The 20119-nt window shown below is 40.3% G+C and overlaps 1 protein-coding gene across 1 annotated transcript in view; it reads right to left on the reverse strand.

Moving 5' to 3' along the window:
- Positions 1 to 20119, reverse strand: part of PARVB (parvin beta) — a 64628-nt gene that overhangs the window by 25638 nt on the left and 18871 nt on the right. Inside the window, exons 2-4 of the mRNA XM_034062940.1 lie at positions 11703 to 11792; positions 8886 to 8956; positions 276 to 378 (exon numbers count right to left, since the gene is read on the reverse strand). Coding sequence (XP_033918831.1) covers positions 276 to 378; positions 8886 to 8956; positions 11703 to 11792 — 264 coding nt within the window. The remainder of the gene's footprint in view (positions 1 to 275; positions 379 to 8885; positions 8957 to 11702; positions 11793 to 20119) is intronic.

A 20119-nucleotide genomic window follows, 5' to 3' on the forward strand; every position in this document is an offset into this window, starting at 1 on the left:
TTGTTCTGCCATCTTTTCATCTTTTTCAGCTGTCTGGACTATACTCAGTCCATGAAAAAAAACAAAACCCTAGGAATCATCTGGATTTCCTTCCCTTTCAGCAGACAGCCTGAGAAGAACAGATGGAGAAGCTGACGCTGTAGCTATCAGTGAAACAAACTATACTTGGTAAATGGTGAGTTACTGCACAGACCTGCTGCTGTCTTCAGCTTTGAAAGAGAGAAACTTTGGGCCCTTTCCAGTCTTTAAGGCCGCCTTCTCTTGTGTGAACCCACCTAGCAGCTTTTGCAGCACCTGTCCATCATAAAGGTCCTCTTCAAGCTGTTTGACAATGATTCTCTCCTCCACCAGCACATCATTAATCCAGTCAATTAGAACCTGAAAATACAGAAAGAGGAGGCAAATGTCTAAAAGTCATTGAAATGTGTTCCTTCCATTCAAAGCAGTAATCAGGAATATAAAACAGAGCCAGACTAACCATATTATTCTATTTCTAAGCTACAGAGAAATAACATAAAGAGATGCTTTTGCTCTATTGTTTTTAATTTGGGTCTTGAGGCATTGCAATTTTAATGCCCTCTATTCTTCCTCATTAAAATGTCTCCAGACTGCACCAATCCTAAAGCAAGTAGCAACTAGCAGCTCTACAATAATAACATTGGCTAGTATCTATGTTCTCTAGGTCTCACCTCTTTTACATGAGCAGTAGACCTGCCAACAGATGACAATAGTCCCATGTTCCCACCATGACATCTAGCCTGAATGGACATGAGTGGGGTCCCAGAAAGAAGAGTTTCAAAAGGGAAAAGAGTGAATGCTCCTAGTAACAGGAGTTAAACAGACATACTAGCTAGATCCCTGCCATTAGCAATAAGATAAGGCATTTTATCTTAAAGTACTGCAAAATATGGAAGTCTGGAATTAAAATTTTGGTCAAGTGGGCCTGATAATCATTCAACAACATATATATTAGTCCCCATATGCTGACTACTGTCGCTATAAAAATCAATCACCTGCAAAATAGGAATGAACATAAAGAACCTTTAAAAAGAAAAGAAACTGAGTTCAGTTTTCCAGATGCCAAACATAATAATTTCCAAAAAGTTACAGGAAAAACAGCCTTGACTGTTTGAAGTTGGCAGTAATGCTTTCCTCCAATTTATTATTTGGAAAATTACATTACTTTCACAAAAATACTATGGTTCTGTGTTAAATCCTGCTAAATCCTTGCTTCTGTAAGAGTAATGCAATCACAAACACGCAAAATCCATACACTAGAGCTACCTAAAGCAGTAAGCCTAGTCTAAAAATTCTACATTTTTTATTTTACATAAATTTGTGGATTCTTTAAATTCACTTTCTGATTATATCCCACACTTCTGCCTCTCATCATCAGTCATGATAACTAAGAAAATTTGAGAGTTTTAATATACAAGACATTGTGAAACAAAAGCAAATAAAGAAAATACAGATGGGCTAGCACACCCACCTTTGCAGTCCTGGGAAACACAAGCATTTGAATACGCTGGTCACAATGACATTTAGGTAATTCAGTCTGGCTACTGAGGTTCCTTGAATATGCAAACCTTTAGTAAGTTTTGCTAGGCTTAGTGTCCACAAAGAAGTTTGCAATCCAAACATGAACTAATACTGCTTCATGTACCTCTGATCTGTATCTTCAGTACTTCCATGAGCACGCTGAAAATGTGCAGGACTGAAACTCAGCACTAAAAATAGTGCAAGTAAGTGGGAAATTTTAGCTGGGAAATATGGCAAGTCATAGAAAGTAAGGATCGGTATCAATACTCATGTATGTACATCACTTTTGCCCTATACGCTCCTGAGAAGAATTTAAAATCTCAATAATAAAAATTACTCCTCTAAAGAGCTTTCTTCCAAAGTAAAGCTTTTCTGGTAAGTTATTTACCAGTCAATACCAGCTGCTTGTATCAAAATTGGTCTTCCATAGAGCAGGCAAAGGCACAGTGGAGAAGCTATTTGAAAACACATGTGGATATACAAGGATGTACTCTGCACCAGTATTATTGCCCCTGGAAACTATCTTGCTTCTATGTCACACAGGCTGACAGATAGATGATAGATAGATAGATAGATTAGAGAGAAGAAAGAAAGAAAGAATTGCTCTTCCTGCATTTCATCCTCTAGCAGTTCTCAGGATGCCTCTTCAGAAGCCTCTGGACCATACAAACTCTCCCTGCCCAGTCATTCTCCTCTAGGTTTAAAGCTAGGATTTTCCAAACATTGTACCATGTTGGCTACCATCTGGCACAGGGCATCAAACCTTTGGGTTTCCTTTGAAAACCCCAACCAAAATTAGCACATCAGAGGTTATAGCCAGCAGAAGTCAAATGCAAGAAGATGCAGCCTAAATAAAACAGTCAAGAGAGCTCTGTTCCGAAGGTGGGAACAATGAGCACATTTGGAGAGAAAACTCCAATCAGCTATTCTTATTTCTTTCAATCTTTTTCAGGGGGTAGAAGAATGTTCATGGTGAAGGGCTGGAGAGAGACATTAAACAAGTTAGTGAAGGATTACCACAGCTGGAAGACAATGAGAAAAAGGATACCATCTTTCACCTTGAAAACTGTCACCAGTGATACAGAAAAGTGAGTCTCTAAGGTGACTGCCCAATTCCAAAATTATACAAGTCTGACACATGCAGACACCAACAGAAAAACAACTGAAGAAATCAAAGTCATAGGAGACTTAGGTCTTCCATGAGAATTACAGAGCAGACTTCCAAAAATTACCTGAAGTTTAGCTGAAATAATAATTTTATAATCAGACTCCACTATAGTCCCTCTAGGAAGAGGCCTGATTTCCAGAAGTCCTCAGAAACTTTGTTAAAGGAAGACTCAGATTGCTAAACTGTGTCTAAAAAGAAAATGCATTTGAAACCATTAATAAACATTTTTTTTTGTCCGTCCTGTGCTGTATGGTATTGAAGTCAGAATCTAGAAAATGCCAAGGAAATAAAAAGAAAAATCTGGAAGCACCTCCTAATGTAGGAGCCAACATCCCATTTCCAAGAGTGTAGATGTACAGGAATCACAAAGAGGCTTTGGGTACAGTGTATTAAAAAAGGAAGTATTTACCGTATGTGCTACTTAAATGTTTCAGAGAAATTTAGCACTGGAAAACTTTTGGTGAAAAAAAAAGACAAAACATAAAAGAGATACAAATCAAACAAGATCTAGCCATAGTTATCTTATTATTTTAATAGTTCAGCACCTGAGTGAGAAAAAATATCCCAAAGAACATTCCAGCTTTTTAGTACTCAGACTACAACTCTAGCTCTGCTAGAAAAGACTAATTTGAGATTTATATTTAAAAAATAAATAAAATTCAAGTGGATTTTGTTTTGTAGGTTTTTTCTTAACAGCCCTTGAATAAGCCCCTGAAGACTGACAAGTGCTGTAATTAAAACACAACCCGCCAAAACTCCAAAATCTGCTGTCTCACCTCTTGACTTCCTGGTTATGTCTTAATTAGAAACCTGGAAAAATCTTTCTGCACAAGGGAACTAAAGAACTGTAATGCTTCTTGGAATGACAAACATACAGAAATACGCTCTCTCTACTCACAGAAAGTCAGGTCTCCAATTCTTTGTAGTTGCTCCTTCATGCAAAGACTGAAGCAGAAAATATTCAATTACCTGAATGGCTAAAAAATTAAACAGCTTGATACAGGCACAGGGTACCTGGGGGAAGCAGACAAGATGCAGAGAGCTTTTCCCGTGCATGAAAACATACTTGACTTCAACCTGCCTGGTGTCACACTCCTGTCTTCATTCCGTTAGTTCTGTGCTTGTGCTTCATACAGCTGCAGTTCAATACTGCCTTTTAAGCTTGGGCTACATTTGCTGCATTAAATAACAGGTGTAAAAAAAAATGGAGGACTGAGGAAGTACTCTATTGCAAAGCCTGATCTCCCACTGTCAGCCCTAATACCATGCCTCTCCTTACACACAATGGCTGGTGAAGCTACCACAAGACATCACATGTAGCTAACAATCTTCAATGTACCTGAGACTCATTTTCTTGTTCAGTGCTTTAGACTACAAAGCAGCATGAAGGTACATGGAAATGTTTGTTACATCACTTAATTTGTCATATATTTCATAAAAAGCTGCTTTTCTTAGTATTTTTTTATAGTATAGGGGATTAGCAGCATCATTTTAAAACTTTGACACAATATCCCCATGTCCTCAAAACCAAGCCTGTCCTTTCAAGCATATCCATCCATACTCACATAAAATATCTTTGAACTGCGTCAAATGCTCAGACACATGCATTTGTAGTTGTAAAATATCCAGTGGTGCTTTAAATTCTGACATATCGATTTATCATATCACTTTAAGGGCAAATGTATATGTCTGCTTAAATGAGCCATGTTGCATTATTAAACACTGAGCTGAAAACTGAAATTCACCATGAGGCAAACAGCTGAAACAAGAGTGCTACAAATCTTGAAGGAAAAATGAGTCTTCCTGTCCAACTTAGGGGTTTGTTTTTTAGCTCATGCAACATGGGCTTTTACATCAAACTTCCCCAGCTCAGTGAAGGGATTTTGTTCTGCTTCCATGTTAGTGAGGCACATTCAAAGTTAACCTGCAGACTTCAAAGGTGTAATGACCCCAGAGTCACCACTATACAGTAATGAACAAAATGAAAAACAAAGTACATGAACACATCTGGCCCAATGGGAAAACAGGAAGCCCAGTCACCAAAAGCAGCAAAGAAAGAAAACCCTGATTTCCATGACCTTTTTACCCCTGACTTCTGGGAAAATTAGGAAGCAGGGATCAAAGGTATGAAAGCTTAACTGGCTTCAGGGCTGAGCATGGAAATTAATATTAAAGATTCATAATTCAGCCTAGAATCTACTGACTAAGCACAAAGCACTGGCAGCCTGTAAACAAAGAGGTTTCTTGTTTTCAAAAGCAGACCACAGAGCGTTTAGGAAGCACACTTTCACACTGAAACCTTACCAAAAGGACAGTGGCTTTATTCTGGTTTCCTCTTTACCACAGTGAATTTAAAAAAGCCACAAAATTAAACATGGAAAAAGGTCATAATTTCTATGACAGTGAATGACATTACTACAAAATGAGAATGTTTATGTATTTCAGGCAGTATCTAGACCAGCAGTGTTTGGATCTGCATTAAATTTAGATGACGCTTTAAAAGCCAAAAGTCGTTGCAGTGTCACCTGATCTCACAGAAGTCCCTGCAGGGACGGAAAGCATCTTGCAACTATGACTTGCTCCCTTTTGTCAGGCAAGGTGCTTTCAGATGGGACCCAATTCCTGCAAGCTGCTGTTCTAAAACTTTTGATACAACTAGTAAAAGCTCTTCTTCAGACTCTTCCTACCAAAATACATTATAAAACCCTATGAAATCTGCCACTTTTGTGAAATGCTATATTTTCAAAGTCTCCAGCTAAATTCTTACAGCCTATTAACCCTAATTATGTTTAGGATGACAACCAGTGATGAAGCCTTTGAAACTTTTACCTGTCAGCCATATCTGAACCATAAAGTGGGGGAAAAGATTCCTTCCACCTTTACACCCAATACACAAAGAAACATACATGAACAATGAGGAAAGGACACACAGATCAGCTTCCTTTTATTGTTAAGTATTCAAAAGAGAGCTAGAAGGAAGTCCAAACACTTTCTTGTATACTTCAGAGTCAGGTTTCCAGTCTATGGGTTAGTGTGAATCTGTTTTAAATTCAGTTTCTAGTAAATATATAAAGTTCCCTTGGTTGGTTTGTGTCAGTAATTGTAGAAAAAGCAATAAAGCACATGACACTTCTGTATCCAGTCACAAAAGAGCCCAATAATTCAGATGCTTACTTTAAGTAAGTTGTCTGCTTGTCAATTAGCAAATATGGGGCAATGAGTGAAAGAAGCTCAGACATTTCAGACATCAGAATTAGAGATTTTATGAGTAAATTATTTTTATCTAGATAGATAGATAGATAAAATGATAACTCATCTTTTTTTCCCTGATCTGAATTTTCCCTTTAGGTCTCCTTGGCCATGTACCAAACTGTGTTTGCTTACACACAGAGCAGGAGAAGTAAGGGAAAAAATGCTTTTATACACAGAGGGAACTTAGTTGAACACGTCATAATGACAAATTGTGATTAACTATTTTTAGAATACCATCAGTGATGATAAAAAACAACACTCTGAGGCATAATTATAGTTCCTAATGATGTTCATGTGTGTAAGAGGACTTAAAGCACATATTTTAGCATCCCAAACTAAGCAGCCTTCAAGAAAGGAATTCACCATATATTTGTTTTCTTAAGAGTGAGAAATGAGGCTTTTTATTGTTTGGGATTTTTTTTCCTGTTGGTCCCTCCTTGTTACCACAATGCTACACAATCTGTCACTCCAGAGTTACAACAACTCTTTCAAAATCTCTCCGAAACAGTCACATAAGCTTGCACTGATCAATCACTATGCATAGAATTCCTATAGCATGAAGCTAACAGAAATTAAAACAATATTTTATGGAGACAAAGAGATATTCAAGCAGTGTCAGCAACATATATCTCTGCTGCTGCTTTGCACTGGGATCCATTTACCTAACTGCAGATGATTGACAGAACAGAAACACTCAAAATCAATGATGGCAAACCACTGGCACATCTAACTCTGGTGCTGAAAGAGTTTTGGGCTGGCACCAATGAAACTAAGTCATACTGCCAAATTTCAAAAGCATGAGGCTCTGTTGCTGCTGACACATTCCTCTCTGAGGGAAAAGAGAGAACTAGTTTGAACTGTAAAAACCTTAATCTATTCAGCTCCTCACTCCTTCCTAGTCCATGGAGATCTTTCATTTCAAGTTCTGTGGGGTAGGCAGTCTTTTCTCCTGGCTGCTGCTGTATAGCACTTAGCACATCTAATTCTCATCTAGCACTAGGGCTCTTGGAAAATGTCATTAATTACTGAACAACAGAAAGGAAAGAATAAATTGTTCAATATTTTGCATTATCCAAACTCTGTGGCATAAAATAGGTTTTGCCAACATAATGCAAACATCTCCCTGCCTTACAGATTCACACCAATATAGTGTTAAATATTTCTCTAGCTGAATCTCTGTAAGACCTCTCAACTGCTAAGAGGTATATACATGATTAGCAGTTACCTGAAATACATAATTTCCAAGTAGGAACTCTGCAGAACATGTCTCTTCTTTGAGGATGATCCCAAGGATCCAGTTACATGCTGTTCCCTACCCCATCTGCTCCTGTTCAACTGATGATACCTTTCTCTTTATGCAAGTGCAAACTGGTGTAGCAAACCAGGGCATGATTCTGCACTGTAAGCACTTGGACACATTCACAAGTGCTGCTCTTACCTCAATTTTCCTTCCTTCTGAAGTTTTTCAGGTTTTTAAACAGGAAACTATAACCTTGCTAGACTATGACACCAAAGAAAGACCCATTAACTCACACTAAATTCAGTAGCAGAATTCCCAATTTAAACACAGTTCTAGTATCAGTATCAAGTCCAGATATATCTAGAGTGCATCTGGTTCCTTCACTGCAATAACTCTAGTTCAGCTGAATTATTTATGCTAATACCACTGTTCCACTAGCAAAGAAACCACAATAGATTTTGAAAGAGTAGTGAAAGACCATTGTACCTTCTGGGAATTAATGGATTTAGGTGCTAACAAAGAAAGAACATGCAAATTCACTTAATTTAAAACCACAGTGTGTTCCAGGTAAATTAGAATAACAAAGAAATATGAGCACAGCTCCTTGCTGAAGTTAGTTTGATGTGGTTTTGTAATTCTACGCATGTTACTACAGCGTTGATAACAGATCAAAGGGCTTGTTTTAAAGATGTACCAGGTGAGCAGTATGCTGAGGTGTGGTGTGAATCATAGACGCGTGGAGCCAGGGTGCACAAGGTTTCTTGAAAGCAATGTGCCACAGCCCAACCTCTATCTGGAGACAGTATACACTACCCAAAGTTTTCAGGCCCATCCAGCTGCATTGTTGTTTCTAACAAAAATACATTTTAAAAATAATTTAAAAACAATAGAGAGGAAGTGTAGAGAGAAGTATAACACAAGCACAAACGCTTCTTGGAAAGGGATCAATTTGTTCAAAATTGCCATCCCTTTTCTTCCTGCTCAAGTTTTCACTATGTTAACCTCAAAAACATACTGCATAGAAAAGGTTCTCCTAAACACTAGTCCCTCAATTTCTCCATTACACCTGGCAGAAACCACGAGGACTGCTGAGGCAGGAAGCCACACTGCACATCAGCACAGCTGGAACACCATTATCAACACCTTGCACATGTGTCTCCACTGGCAGTACAGATTCAGGACAATCTGCACACAGGCAAAACAAGGACTTTTCTTTACAAAACCCCACAACAGAATACAGGACAAAAAGAATCTCAGTGGCAACTTTCCTGTAACACCAGAGGTCTCCTCATTGTTGCTTACCATGCTCTTCCTCATTTCAGTCTCGCTTCTTCTGAAATCTCACCAATGCTTTCCAAAACTCCTTCCCCATTTTCATCAACAGAAGGAACCTAAGTTTATGTGCAGTGACTACAGGTAGATTCAAGCTAAGCACTGATGCTCACTGCGATAATCACAAGGACATAAAGGGACAATAGAGTTTGCTCTGTAACTACCACAAGCACTCTGATATTCTGCCTTTTCTTGTTACACTCATTACATTTAGCCTTATCTTGTTGATGACCTCAGTTTTTACAGATATACTTCAGTAGCAAGTTGTAATTCCTCGACTGCATTCTTGGTAATCCGCTTCTAAATGACTATGGCTCGCTAATTTTGAAGAAGGATAAAACAGTGATTTCTTACCTTGATCAGCTCTTTGAACTTGGGGTCTTCTTTCGAGTTAGGATCAATCATAGTGCGTTCCTCATTCTCCTCTGTACAAGTAAGATGGGAAACTTTGGTGAGACCCACTTCAAATGTAGACTGCTGAAATACTGCAATAATTGCTAATAAAGTGGCTTGCCAGCTGATCAAAAGATTGCAGTGCCTAGTCATCATCTTAGCAAGGGATGTTCAAAGTGTTAGACATTTTTAAAGTTACACAGAAAGATTAAGTTCCCTAAAATAAGACTGTTTCCACTGAACTTCCCAAGTTCAGACCTTACTGAATGCAGAATACTTCAGGAAAATTATTGTCCTCTATAACCTGTGGGGCATGTTCATATTAACATGCCAAAAAGTGCAGTCAACTGCTTTTCTCCTTCTCCTCAATTTCTATTTAATTTCTGTTTGAAAATACTTGTCCCAAATGACACCGTTATGAATCTTATGGCACTACACTCAGTGCAACTGGTAAGACTTTGGCAGACAGTCTGTGCCTATGCCCTCTGCTTTCCCTGAAACTTCCACATGCAACCCTGAGTGCATGAATTCTTTAGCCTCCGGTTAAGCTGTAGAATTAAAATTACCCCAGTTTACATCAGCTGTACTTGTGCATGGGGGATGAACATAAAATAAATCTCAGGTGTAAAGTCTTCTTTTTCTTCTGTTGCTGGGAGATGAAGAGATGTAAGAAATGCTCTCCAATGGACAACAGAACAACCGCAAGAGGCATGAATATAAAGATTGATTTTTAGAAGTGATGATTTGATACAGAATTGTTGGTACCAAAATCAACTTGAGCTCAGAAGGCTCAAACAGCCTTCAGCACAACTACCTTCACAACAGCACATACAGACATGTGCATCACGTACATGCTTATATGCTACCATAGATATGGATATCTGAAGCACATGGAGCAAGTCTCATATTTTAAATTCTGGTGCTTGCTTTCAAGTAGCAGACCTCTGCCTACACCCTTCTTTTTCGCTCCTTTTGTAGCCAAGTGGTAGCTGTGATCTAGGTTAGATCTGCTCCTTTCAGTGTAAAGCAAACCCTAGCTATTACACAACAGGAACACACAGATGTGTGACAGTGCCACAGCTACACAAGGAGATCCACATCTCTTGAGCTAAAATAGTTATACAGAAATCTGATGGATTCAATAGGAATCCTATTTTCCTACTGGTTTCTCAATTCCTTCCAACATGACAACAAATGAGGGGTTCCAGTATGACCATTGGTCAGGCCATTGCCACACTGCGGAGGTGAACCCTTTAAAAACCTGACAATGACCAAACTACGGTGACTACCTATTGCAGTGCTACACTTCACTGCTGTCAGATGGGGAACATGACACTTGCACATCCTAGACACAAGACAGACTATACTATCTAACTGATTACTTCAGACTTCACTGAATTTGGGTTAAGTATTTTCCTGGCCCCCTTATCTTGATTAAAAAATAAGACCCTGCTATCTGAATATACCTGACAAATTTCCAAAAACTATGAAAAATGTGAATTCTTTTGCTATTTTATTTTCCTTTACTTCCTAATTACTGCCTAGGATGAGTCACACAGTCTAATCTTAAGGAATTAACACCACTACATACCCAAAATACACTAACAAACCCTGAATAAGATTTGACCCATAATGTTCTTCACCAAAGAACTTTGCTTAAGGTTCATCGGTGGTCATGTCTTTGCATAGAGGCATTTAGGAGTGCCCCTGCATCTTCTGAAGTCATATGTAGCTTTAGCGGTACCCAGAAGGTGTAACTGGAGACACCCCTGATCCACACAATCAACACTTTGCTCACTTCCCAGAAGAACAGTACTTTGTATTTTCTACTCATTTTCTAATGAGAAAATCTAAATGACTAATTCTTCTTAATTTTAATTTACTGTTTTATTATTTGCCTTCATGACAGCTTACTTCAACTAATTCCAAGAAAGAAATGTTTTATTCCAACAATATGTAAACACTTTTTATTACTAAAATATGCTGCTGCTCTTATAGGGACACAGGGAGATGGAGAGAATAGGAATTTGAATATTTTCCTTCTTTCTATAAAGCACTGCTTGTTTTACATACTTCTATCCTCATTACATTTAATTACTGTTTTCAGCAGCCTAAAATGTTCACCTGTTCATCCAATATCAGGTCCCATTTTGCTTCACTGTCACTTACAAACTGACAGCAGTAACCCAAGTAGGAACACGGCATCCACTATTTCAGAGTAGCATGTGCATTGAGACAAGGCAGTCTCAGGAACAACAACACATACTTCTATAGGCTTTCTGTGGGATGGTCCTTCTGCACTTCAGTTCCCTATCCAAAGAGAGAAAAAACACCGTTTCCTTCCTAAAGAAGGATGTCTGAGATGCACTTGGCCAATGGGTTAATGGAACTGAAGTAAATCTTAAGCAGAAAAAAATCAGCAGTATTTTCCACCTAATTCTTTGCAAAATTTCTATCTACTTTCAGCATGATCACAGAAGAACTCAAGTTCCCTGCCAATTCATTGAACAAGTCAATTTTTCCATAAACTACCCATAACCTTTCCCATAAACTAGATTATGTGTATCTGCAAAGCCAGCACTGCTCTTTAAATTTCACTTTAGACCTTTCTAATTTCTAGTCTATATGTAACATGCAACAGTTCTCAATTCTCCTGTCAAATTCTCACAGTTTCAACTCAGGAATCTACATTCAACAGTAAAACAAAAGATATGAGGGTCACAGTGGCCACCTTCATTAACAAGCGCGTAGTTGAGTTCTGTAGCATGAATACTTTACCTAATAGTGTGTCTTCTGGATGAATGTCCACAGTGCTTGGGTTCATTGGTGCATTGATGGCATTTTTACCTTCTTCTTGGAGGTCACTCACTGAAGAGAGGGGAGAAAAACAAAACAAAACAGAAAAAAAGAAAGAAAAACTGTAATAAATGCAAAGTTGGCAAATATGTAGGGGTTGAAGAGGGTATTCATAATATGAGAAAACATCTGGTAGATCCATTTCAAAATGGGACCACAGTGGGTGGAATTAAGAAACACAGCCACTGTGGAAAATAAAATCAAAGTAACATCCTTTTATAGCTTCTTATTAAACCAAGCTACCACATAACTGGCTGGAAATATTTTGCAAGAAACCCAATCCTGTGGTAAAAGCAACCTCAGAGTGCTTGTTTCTCCAAAAGTGAGGGGGATGAGTTTTGTCTGCAGGATGGCCCAGACCTATAGAAGACAGCAAACTGCAAAAACAAACTTCTTTTCTGACAGCATGACCCCCAGACATCACCACCTTTTCCAGCTGCAGAACACCAGGAATTGCAATACGCTACTGGCCTCATTAAAAGTCTCAGAGGATCAAAGCAAGACCTACTAAATAAAGATGAAAATGTATTTAATTCTAGCATTGCCACTGACTAAAAATAGATGTAGCATGATCTGGTGAACACAAATCTGAAATTTGTGATTTCAAGCTCTTGTCCTAAACCTAAAACTCTCATTTGGTGAAGTAAGTAAAGTACCCTTCATCAATAAAATGGGTATTAAAATACTTCCCTATGTCCTGTCACATGGGAGCAACTAAACTTGAGGACAAGTACTGAATAACTCTCCACTATCTTCACAGAGTTTATCAGGAAGAAAACCACTAGCAACACTATTAACACTTTAACACTCTCCAAGGCACATCTCCCCATAAACTCTGATAATAATTATTTGTCATAAACTAAGCTATTGAAATACGTGCCTTTAAAACAGGAGATACAAAGACACTGTGACATCTATTCAGTGACAGCTCTGTGCCAGTGTGAGCTAAGATAATTTTTGGTATTGCAGTCTTCTTTGGGAGAGGTCCAAGTCCCATACTCTTTTCAGGGAAAAACAAAGATTTCCAAATAAATAAGGTCTGTTAGACAAGCTTTTCTGGGAAAAAAAGAAGGAACAGTTAACTAATAGACACAGTATGCCAACAAGCCCTTCTTTCAAGCACAGTCACTATTCCCCTTTCCCACTGGAAAATCAAACCACAGGCTAATCATTTGCATGCAGCCTGCAAATGTAACAAAATCTGCACCAGTACTTGCTTTTTCCTATCATAGAATCACATCCTGCTTGATAGAAGGGAAGACACAGAGATCCTACTGCCTCAGAGGAGGAGAAGGAAGCAGAATAAACTGCAGCCCCCACTCATTCTCACACAGATACTTGAAACAGGTGCTTAAAACAAGTTAGCACATTTCTTAATTGCTGTTCCAAGATGTTAATTAGATGTAATTCTGGTTCACAGCACTAAATTGAACATGACTTAAATCCTCACAAGCAGCAAACAACAGTCTTGTATTTTGAGACCTTATGGCTTATGAACCACGTTAGAGCAGCTGGTTACAGCTACTATGGCATAAAGCCTGGGGGAAAAGGGGCTGCCAGCAGTAAGTGCAGCCTGCTTTCTGTATCGTGTTCGTATGCAAAGGGAAGGTAACAGAACAGCACTCTCATCTACAATGTCTACAGGCTGAGATTTAATGCCCTTACTAAATGGAGTTATTAAAGAAACTCTTAATTACTCCTTTTCAGCACTCATTCAGGTTTTCTTGGAAAACTCTTCAAACAAAAGTCAGGGAGCTAAGAGGCCTCATGAAACAGACCAAACAAGCTCTAACAACATGCCTTACCCAGTCTGTTTCCATCACACACCACTAGAGCTTTCCCACTGGAGCGGCTCCTACACTGTGATACCAACGGGAATACATCCACCAGGAGGCACAAAAAAATAATGTGGAAACTGGAGACTGCAAATAAGATATTTTAAACCCTGCTAGGACTATAACAGCCAAAATTCCACTTAAATCAGACCCATTTTGGAAGTACCGGCTTTGTTTCTAGATTTAACTCTCTTTTCATTATCATAGCATTGCTGTCATTTGGGGAATGCCAAGCGTTCAATAAGGTCAAGGCATAACTGTTCCTAATGCTCTGAAATGCAGAAGAGAGCTGCTAAGCTCCTCTGGGCAGTGAATACATAGTACTGTCTTCAGTGTAAGCTATGTAAATAAAATGCTGCATATGTTTCAAGCGAGAATACTTTCAAATGCAGCTAAACTAGTTTTATTCCCCCAAATCAATGAGTATTACATACTTGCTCCTTTTTCTTCTAATATAAAAATGAACTGTACCCTTCCTAACAAAAATACCTTGTTTCTGAGCAATTTACTAAGCTAGAAGAAAAAAATAATACAAATTTGTGTATTAAGCATCCATCCCCCACAACATGAAGAGCCAGATAAGCCCCTACACTTCAGATCCATTCTGGCTAGGCCAGATCCTGCAAGACCAAAACATCCTCTGCTATGGCTAGCAACAAGACACAGTTATTTCAGCAGAAAGCCCCCCCACAAAGCTTGCTGCCCAGGGACAGCCCTGCCTACGAAGAGCCTGTACACCACATCCTAGGCAGACAGCTTATGAAGAGACCTTGCTACAAACATAATGCTTCCTACCTCCTTTTTTGCGCCTCTTACACAGGAGCCCTGCCATCCTGGCCCCAGCAGCACAAACAGGTCACAAATTAACCAAACAGGTCGTCTGAACATTGAAGGAGTGGCAGCAATTGGATAAGGGGCTACCACCTCGGGACTGCCAGACCTGCGTTAATTCGGGCATGGTGACACAGGAGGAGGCACTAAGATAGCCTTCCAGCTGCTATGTGTGCGGGGGGGCCAGGAGGGAGGACACAGCACTTGGCCATGCACTCCTAGCCAGGAATCCTTCCCTACCCTTGCTGCTTCTGCAGATAGACAGTTGTCTCGCCTGGCCTGATGCTGGCCCCCTAAGAGCAGGCACCTCGAAGATGACATTCTCTCTTCAAGGAGCTTCCTGAGAATGTCATCTGTACCTGCTGGACAAAGCACAGTTTAGTTCCCCACCCCGACAGCCTGCCCAGGAGCACGCAGGTTCAAAGATCAACAGCCAGCAGAAGCAGAGAAGCAAATGGGCTTAGGAGCAGAAGTCTTCCAGGGTGCTCCCAACACCTGCAGCACCCCAGAAGTCTTTCAAGGCTGTGCTTGAACAAATGCTGAGGACTTTTTATCCTGCTTGCTTCCCCCAGTATTTGCTTATCACTGTTGAGCAAAGAAACAGAAGCAGGAAAAGGAAACCAAGTCACAACACTGGAAAAAAAAGAGAAACCACAATAAGCAAGTGGAGACAGTTAAAAATAATAGCCAGGATGGAGGAACAGGGTAGAAACTGATAGGTGTTTCAATGAAAATTTACAACAAAGAACAGCATTCAGACCATGCTTTCACAAACCCAAACGTACTTAGATTATGGATATTAATCAATTGGCAAACACCAAGCTCTTTCACTTAACTGTGGCTTTGCTGTAAAGACTTATTCCAGATCCTCCCATCAAATGAGCCATCCATGCAGGAGGGCATTTATACTAGCAGAGCAGAGATACACATGCACAACAGGTGATAGTCATGATAGGTTCCACATGAGGCATTACTGCCTGCTCTTCACCTGCCCATTCCCAAGTTCCCTTCTTTCCCCACAGAAAACATCTTCCCCTGTTGTGTTGCAATTGCTCTTTTCTCTCCAAATGAGAATTGTGTAAAACATCTTCCTCTAAGCCTGATCATTTAATTTCATACATCGGTCAGAGTAAACTTGCAGTAGAGGAAGACATGAAGGGGTAGGAAACTGAATACAGGCTGGTGTATCATCACTTAGTCCAGACTGGTCCCAAGCAGCACCTTTCCTGTATCTGTTGCCCCTGGCCAGTTTGTTTGCTCCCAGCAGAAGACCACACCAGGGCAAAGGTCTCCTTCAGATATGCCAGCAGAACTAGTATGAGCAGCCCCATCATCCAGGGAATTCTCTCCTGATCATGGAAAGTCTTTACCCCTACCCTGACCCCCAACACACACTCTGCTAAATGGTTACAGCTTTAATGTAAAATTTGTCAATGCTCTATATGGCTCAGCTGTGAATTTACACAGAACAAAACAGGTGTAACTACAGGCACAGAGGGATGATGCCTTGGAAAGGTATCTGGCAGAATTAGCTATGATTTCTCACAGATGTCTGCTAGAGCCTCCCTCCATTCTGGCTGCAGGTCTCTTCTTGGAGCCAATCCCCAATTAACAGGCAGCACTAGTCCTCTGAACCATTTCAGTACCCCATCCACCAGCACCATCAGAATCCAAACGTAACACCGGATGGGCAAGAGGCCAAGGCATTCAGCAAAAACCCTGAGTATTTCCCTAAACCAGAAATTCAAATTAATGAAGAAAAGGTCACTTCTCTCCCGGTCCCCAGGAAAGCAGCAAGGGTTCCTGGCAGCCCTCCAATGTTTTAACAATCTCTTGGCAGTGTCAGCAGTCAACATGATTTAGACACATTGGAAGCTGTGCTGGCCTTTCAAACAAATTAATACAATGAGCCAATCACATACACATGGGCTCTACAGCACTACATCTGTAAGCCAGGCAGGCTGTCTTGTGCATGGGATTACAGGCAAACTGCACAGAACAGGAGCAATCAGCTGCAGAAAGTTGCCACCAGAGCTGTCAAGTATCTCCCCACAAGACAGGAAATGGCCTTAAAGTCAGCAGGATGGCGATAAAAAGAAGAGATGTCCCCGCTTTCTCCTTTTTAAAAGAAAAAGAACTGTCAACAATTTCACCCTTTCTACCTTCACTCTTAATGATTTTAGTGTATTTTAAAAGATATCAACAACAGCACAGTTGGTGTCTTAAGTCCTTACCATTCACTGCCTTGTTATTAAAAAACTGACTGCAAGCCTCTGCCTCGTACAAAAACAGATGGTAAATGCTACTTAATTTTAGCTGTAGTTATTTCTGACTGCAAGGCTGAATCCCATCCCACGGAAAGCAGCAGCTGTTGTGACGCTCATCACGGGTTTCTGGATATGGTGCTTTCCTGCACATTAAACCAGCGCCGAGCTGGCTCCACGGCATTGCCTGACCACAACTTTTACATGATGCACTTTCATCTCGTGATGAAACCCTAATTTTAGAGGCTATAAGACTGCTCTGTAAGCCCTGGCTCCATTACAGATGATTTGTCCAAGTAACTTTGTCATCCTCTTGGATCAGAGCAGCACACAGACGGGAAATGTGCAATGATCCCATAACTCAAACTGCATGGGAAGCTCTCTTCCTGCCCCCAATGTCTCACTACTTCCCCAGTTTCCTTGCTCTTCCCAGAGACAAAACTGTGACCAGTTGCACTTTTTCAGTGACTCACCTACCTGCAACTCATATCCTAAGAGCTCAGAGAAACATGTGCAAAATAGAAAATCCACATTCAAAATCATTTCTGCACCATTCAGACCAGTGACACAGCCCTCATTCACTCACACATCAGGTGAGATGCAGCCACAGGACAAATCCCCCTGATGAAGCTGCTGACCTTTGCATAGAAGATTCACCATCTGCTGGAGCTCACACTTCCCACAGAAGGTGTCAGACCAGAAGACAGGGGGTTCCTGGTGGGTAAAGACCCTTCGGTGTCTATCTCTTAACCTGTTCCTCTTTGCCTGTCACAGACTAATATGCAGCCATGCACACACAAGATTTTCCCCTGACATCTAAAACTCTTTCACAAAAAGTCATCTTCAAAATTGTAGCCTTCTAGGAACATTAAAAAAAAAAGTCTTACAAAACATGGCATTTTCCAAAAAAAAAAGCTTGTACTGAAAGATTTCAAACCCATCCCCAAACATAATGCATGTTGGTACACTGAGACTTTTTGTCTCTTTTCTAGAGACAAAACACACACACAACTCGCAACTCTGCTACTGCATTACTAATCGCTTAACATTTACAAAAGGCTCTGAGATCTTTTGATAGGGACTGCAGGAGAAAGACAAAGCCTCCATTAATTATAATAGAGAATTAATGGTCCCAGGCAGATCAAATGCTAAGACTTGACCAGATCCACGTAAAGGTTCTGTATCAAGGGACTGCATTCAGAGCAGAACTGTGGTAATAAAGGAAATTATTTATGTGTCTCAGCAGGCACACAAGGCAATCACAATGGCCAAGCTCTGCCACTCAAAGAAACAGAAAAACCTAAAAAGGGGGAAAGTAAAGCTAAAGGCAACTTTTAGGAAAAGGCTGCAATAATGCTTTTAGTTTAGTTGCAAAGAGAAGGCCACACTTGCTTATGCAGATTTGTTAAACCTCTACAGTTGATAGTCTGTTCTGTGACTGACAGAACAGATATCTCCCTTTTATTCTTGCCAGGGATAAAATTCATATGTAGTGTAGTAGCAGCATGTTCAATACTTGAGCCAGTTGGAAATGCTTCTGAGAAGCTGGAGCTTTGTTTGTGAGGGTGAGTTACTGCTTTCAGATTTTCACCCATGAAAAGTCTTATCTTACTATCAAGTTGTCTGGGGGGAGATAGGGGTGTCAGAAAAGGATCTGCATTTTTTGGTGGGTGACACCTGTGTTGAGATAGCCAATATCAATGTGGCTACAGCTGATCTGGCCAATGCATACACATGTACCAGCCTTCCTGATCAAAGCAGGGGTGTGCTGGTGCAGAATGGGAACAGGCAGAGATGCAGCAGCCTGTGAGAGAGGAGCACTAACAGACCACAGCAGCCACGAATGGCTGACAACTTCACCAGCACTGGTAACTGAACACCAAACCAAACAAAATGAGACTCTGTAATTACTAAGGAGAGAGGCCTTTAGCCAGTTACGTGGGTTCAATTCAGCAAGAAACTAAATCCTGCAAAAAGCAAGCTGCTACGTGCTGAACCAGCTTTCTGCTCCAGGTCTTTGCAAGTACAGTGCTGGAGCTGCCAAGGAGGAAGAAGGATTCTGTCCTCACCCAGCCACTACTACACTGGGCAGCCTGACCTTGATCAGTCATCCATGGACAACACAACAGCCAGCAAAGCAGTTATGCTGCTGGAATAACTCAACAGATAGACTACCCCTGTGGTATAGAGCTGGCTCTGATAGCAACTGACCAAGCCACAGCTGATCCACAGCTGCCTGGGCATAAACAGAGTGATAAAAGCCAAGGTGAGACCACAGTACTAACACAGAGCAACTGTATTTAACATTCAGGCCTTCTTTCCAGCAGCCACACTAATCCCATTCAAGCCTCACAGCTACCAAAGACCAGACCAGAATTCATCTCAGCATTTGCTCCCCATCTGTTTTAGTCTCCTTCTGCAACAGGTCTGACACTCACTTAGCAATACTTAACTAGGAATCCTTCAAAATAAGTTCTGCAAGGCAGAGAAGAAAGATGCAGACTTTAACAGAAGCACATAATGAGCTATGGATCTAAAATTAAAAGTCAAACTTCATCACTTCACTGTAAATCCCTGTTTCTCATTTCTTTCATTATTGTCTTAAGGAAGTTATATAGCTGTTTTCACCAAGCAAGCATCCATGACATTAACAAAGGGATACTCCAAACTTCACCTCCATCCCTAGCAGCCATTCATCCTCTATTTTGCTGGCACTAGTGGTTGCAGAAGCCACATGATGGCAGAGACCAGATAAGAAAGGTAAAAAATATAGTTTTCACTGTGTAGACAAACACTAATGCTGGCCAACACCACCACACCATCCCTACCCAAAAAAACCCCACTCAACCAACAGAAATAAGAGTGTGGATAAGAATAGTGTTTTAAAGTATTCATAAAATTATAACTACAAAGGTGAGGCTTTCATATTATTTGCTTTCTTACTGTGTAAAGCATGCTATGCAATCCACTTTTATAATACTTTACTTTCTAGGCCGACTGGTCAGCAGAGCTCTGTCATCCTGTGTTTTCTCAGCAGATTTCTCTCTATGGGCATATCACCAAGCAGATTAAAAAAATACCACTTTTAAGATCATTAATCTTTTTGCCTTCCTATGGAAGCTGATTTGTATTTCCCATCCAGTGTTTTTATATTGCATGTTTAAAAGCAGTAGAGTACTCATTAGTAGGGGTATTTAGTATTTTTATTGCTGTAGAGCCTGGAGACCCCCTCAAAATCTTGAAGGCATGCTAGGGTACATGAAAAACAACAAGGTGCTTGGTGACAGTCAGCATGGCTTCACTAGAGGGAAATCCTGCCTGACCAATTTGGTGGTCTTCTATGATGGGGCTACAGAACTGATGGACAGGGGTGGAGCAGCTGACGTCATCTACCTGGACTTGTGCAAAG

Source organism: Melopsittacus undulatus, chromosome 5, assembly GCF_012275295.1.
Source record: "Melopsittacus undulatus isolate bMelUnd1 chromosome 5, bMelUnd1.mat.Z, whole genome shotgun sequence".
Lineage (NCBI taxonomy): Eukaryota > Metazoa > Chordata > Aves > Psittaciformes > Psittaculidae > Melopsittacus > Melopsittacus undulatus.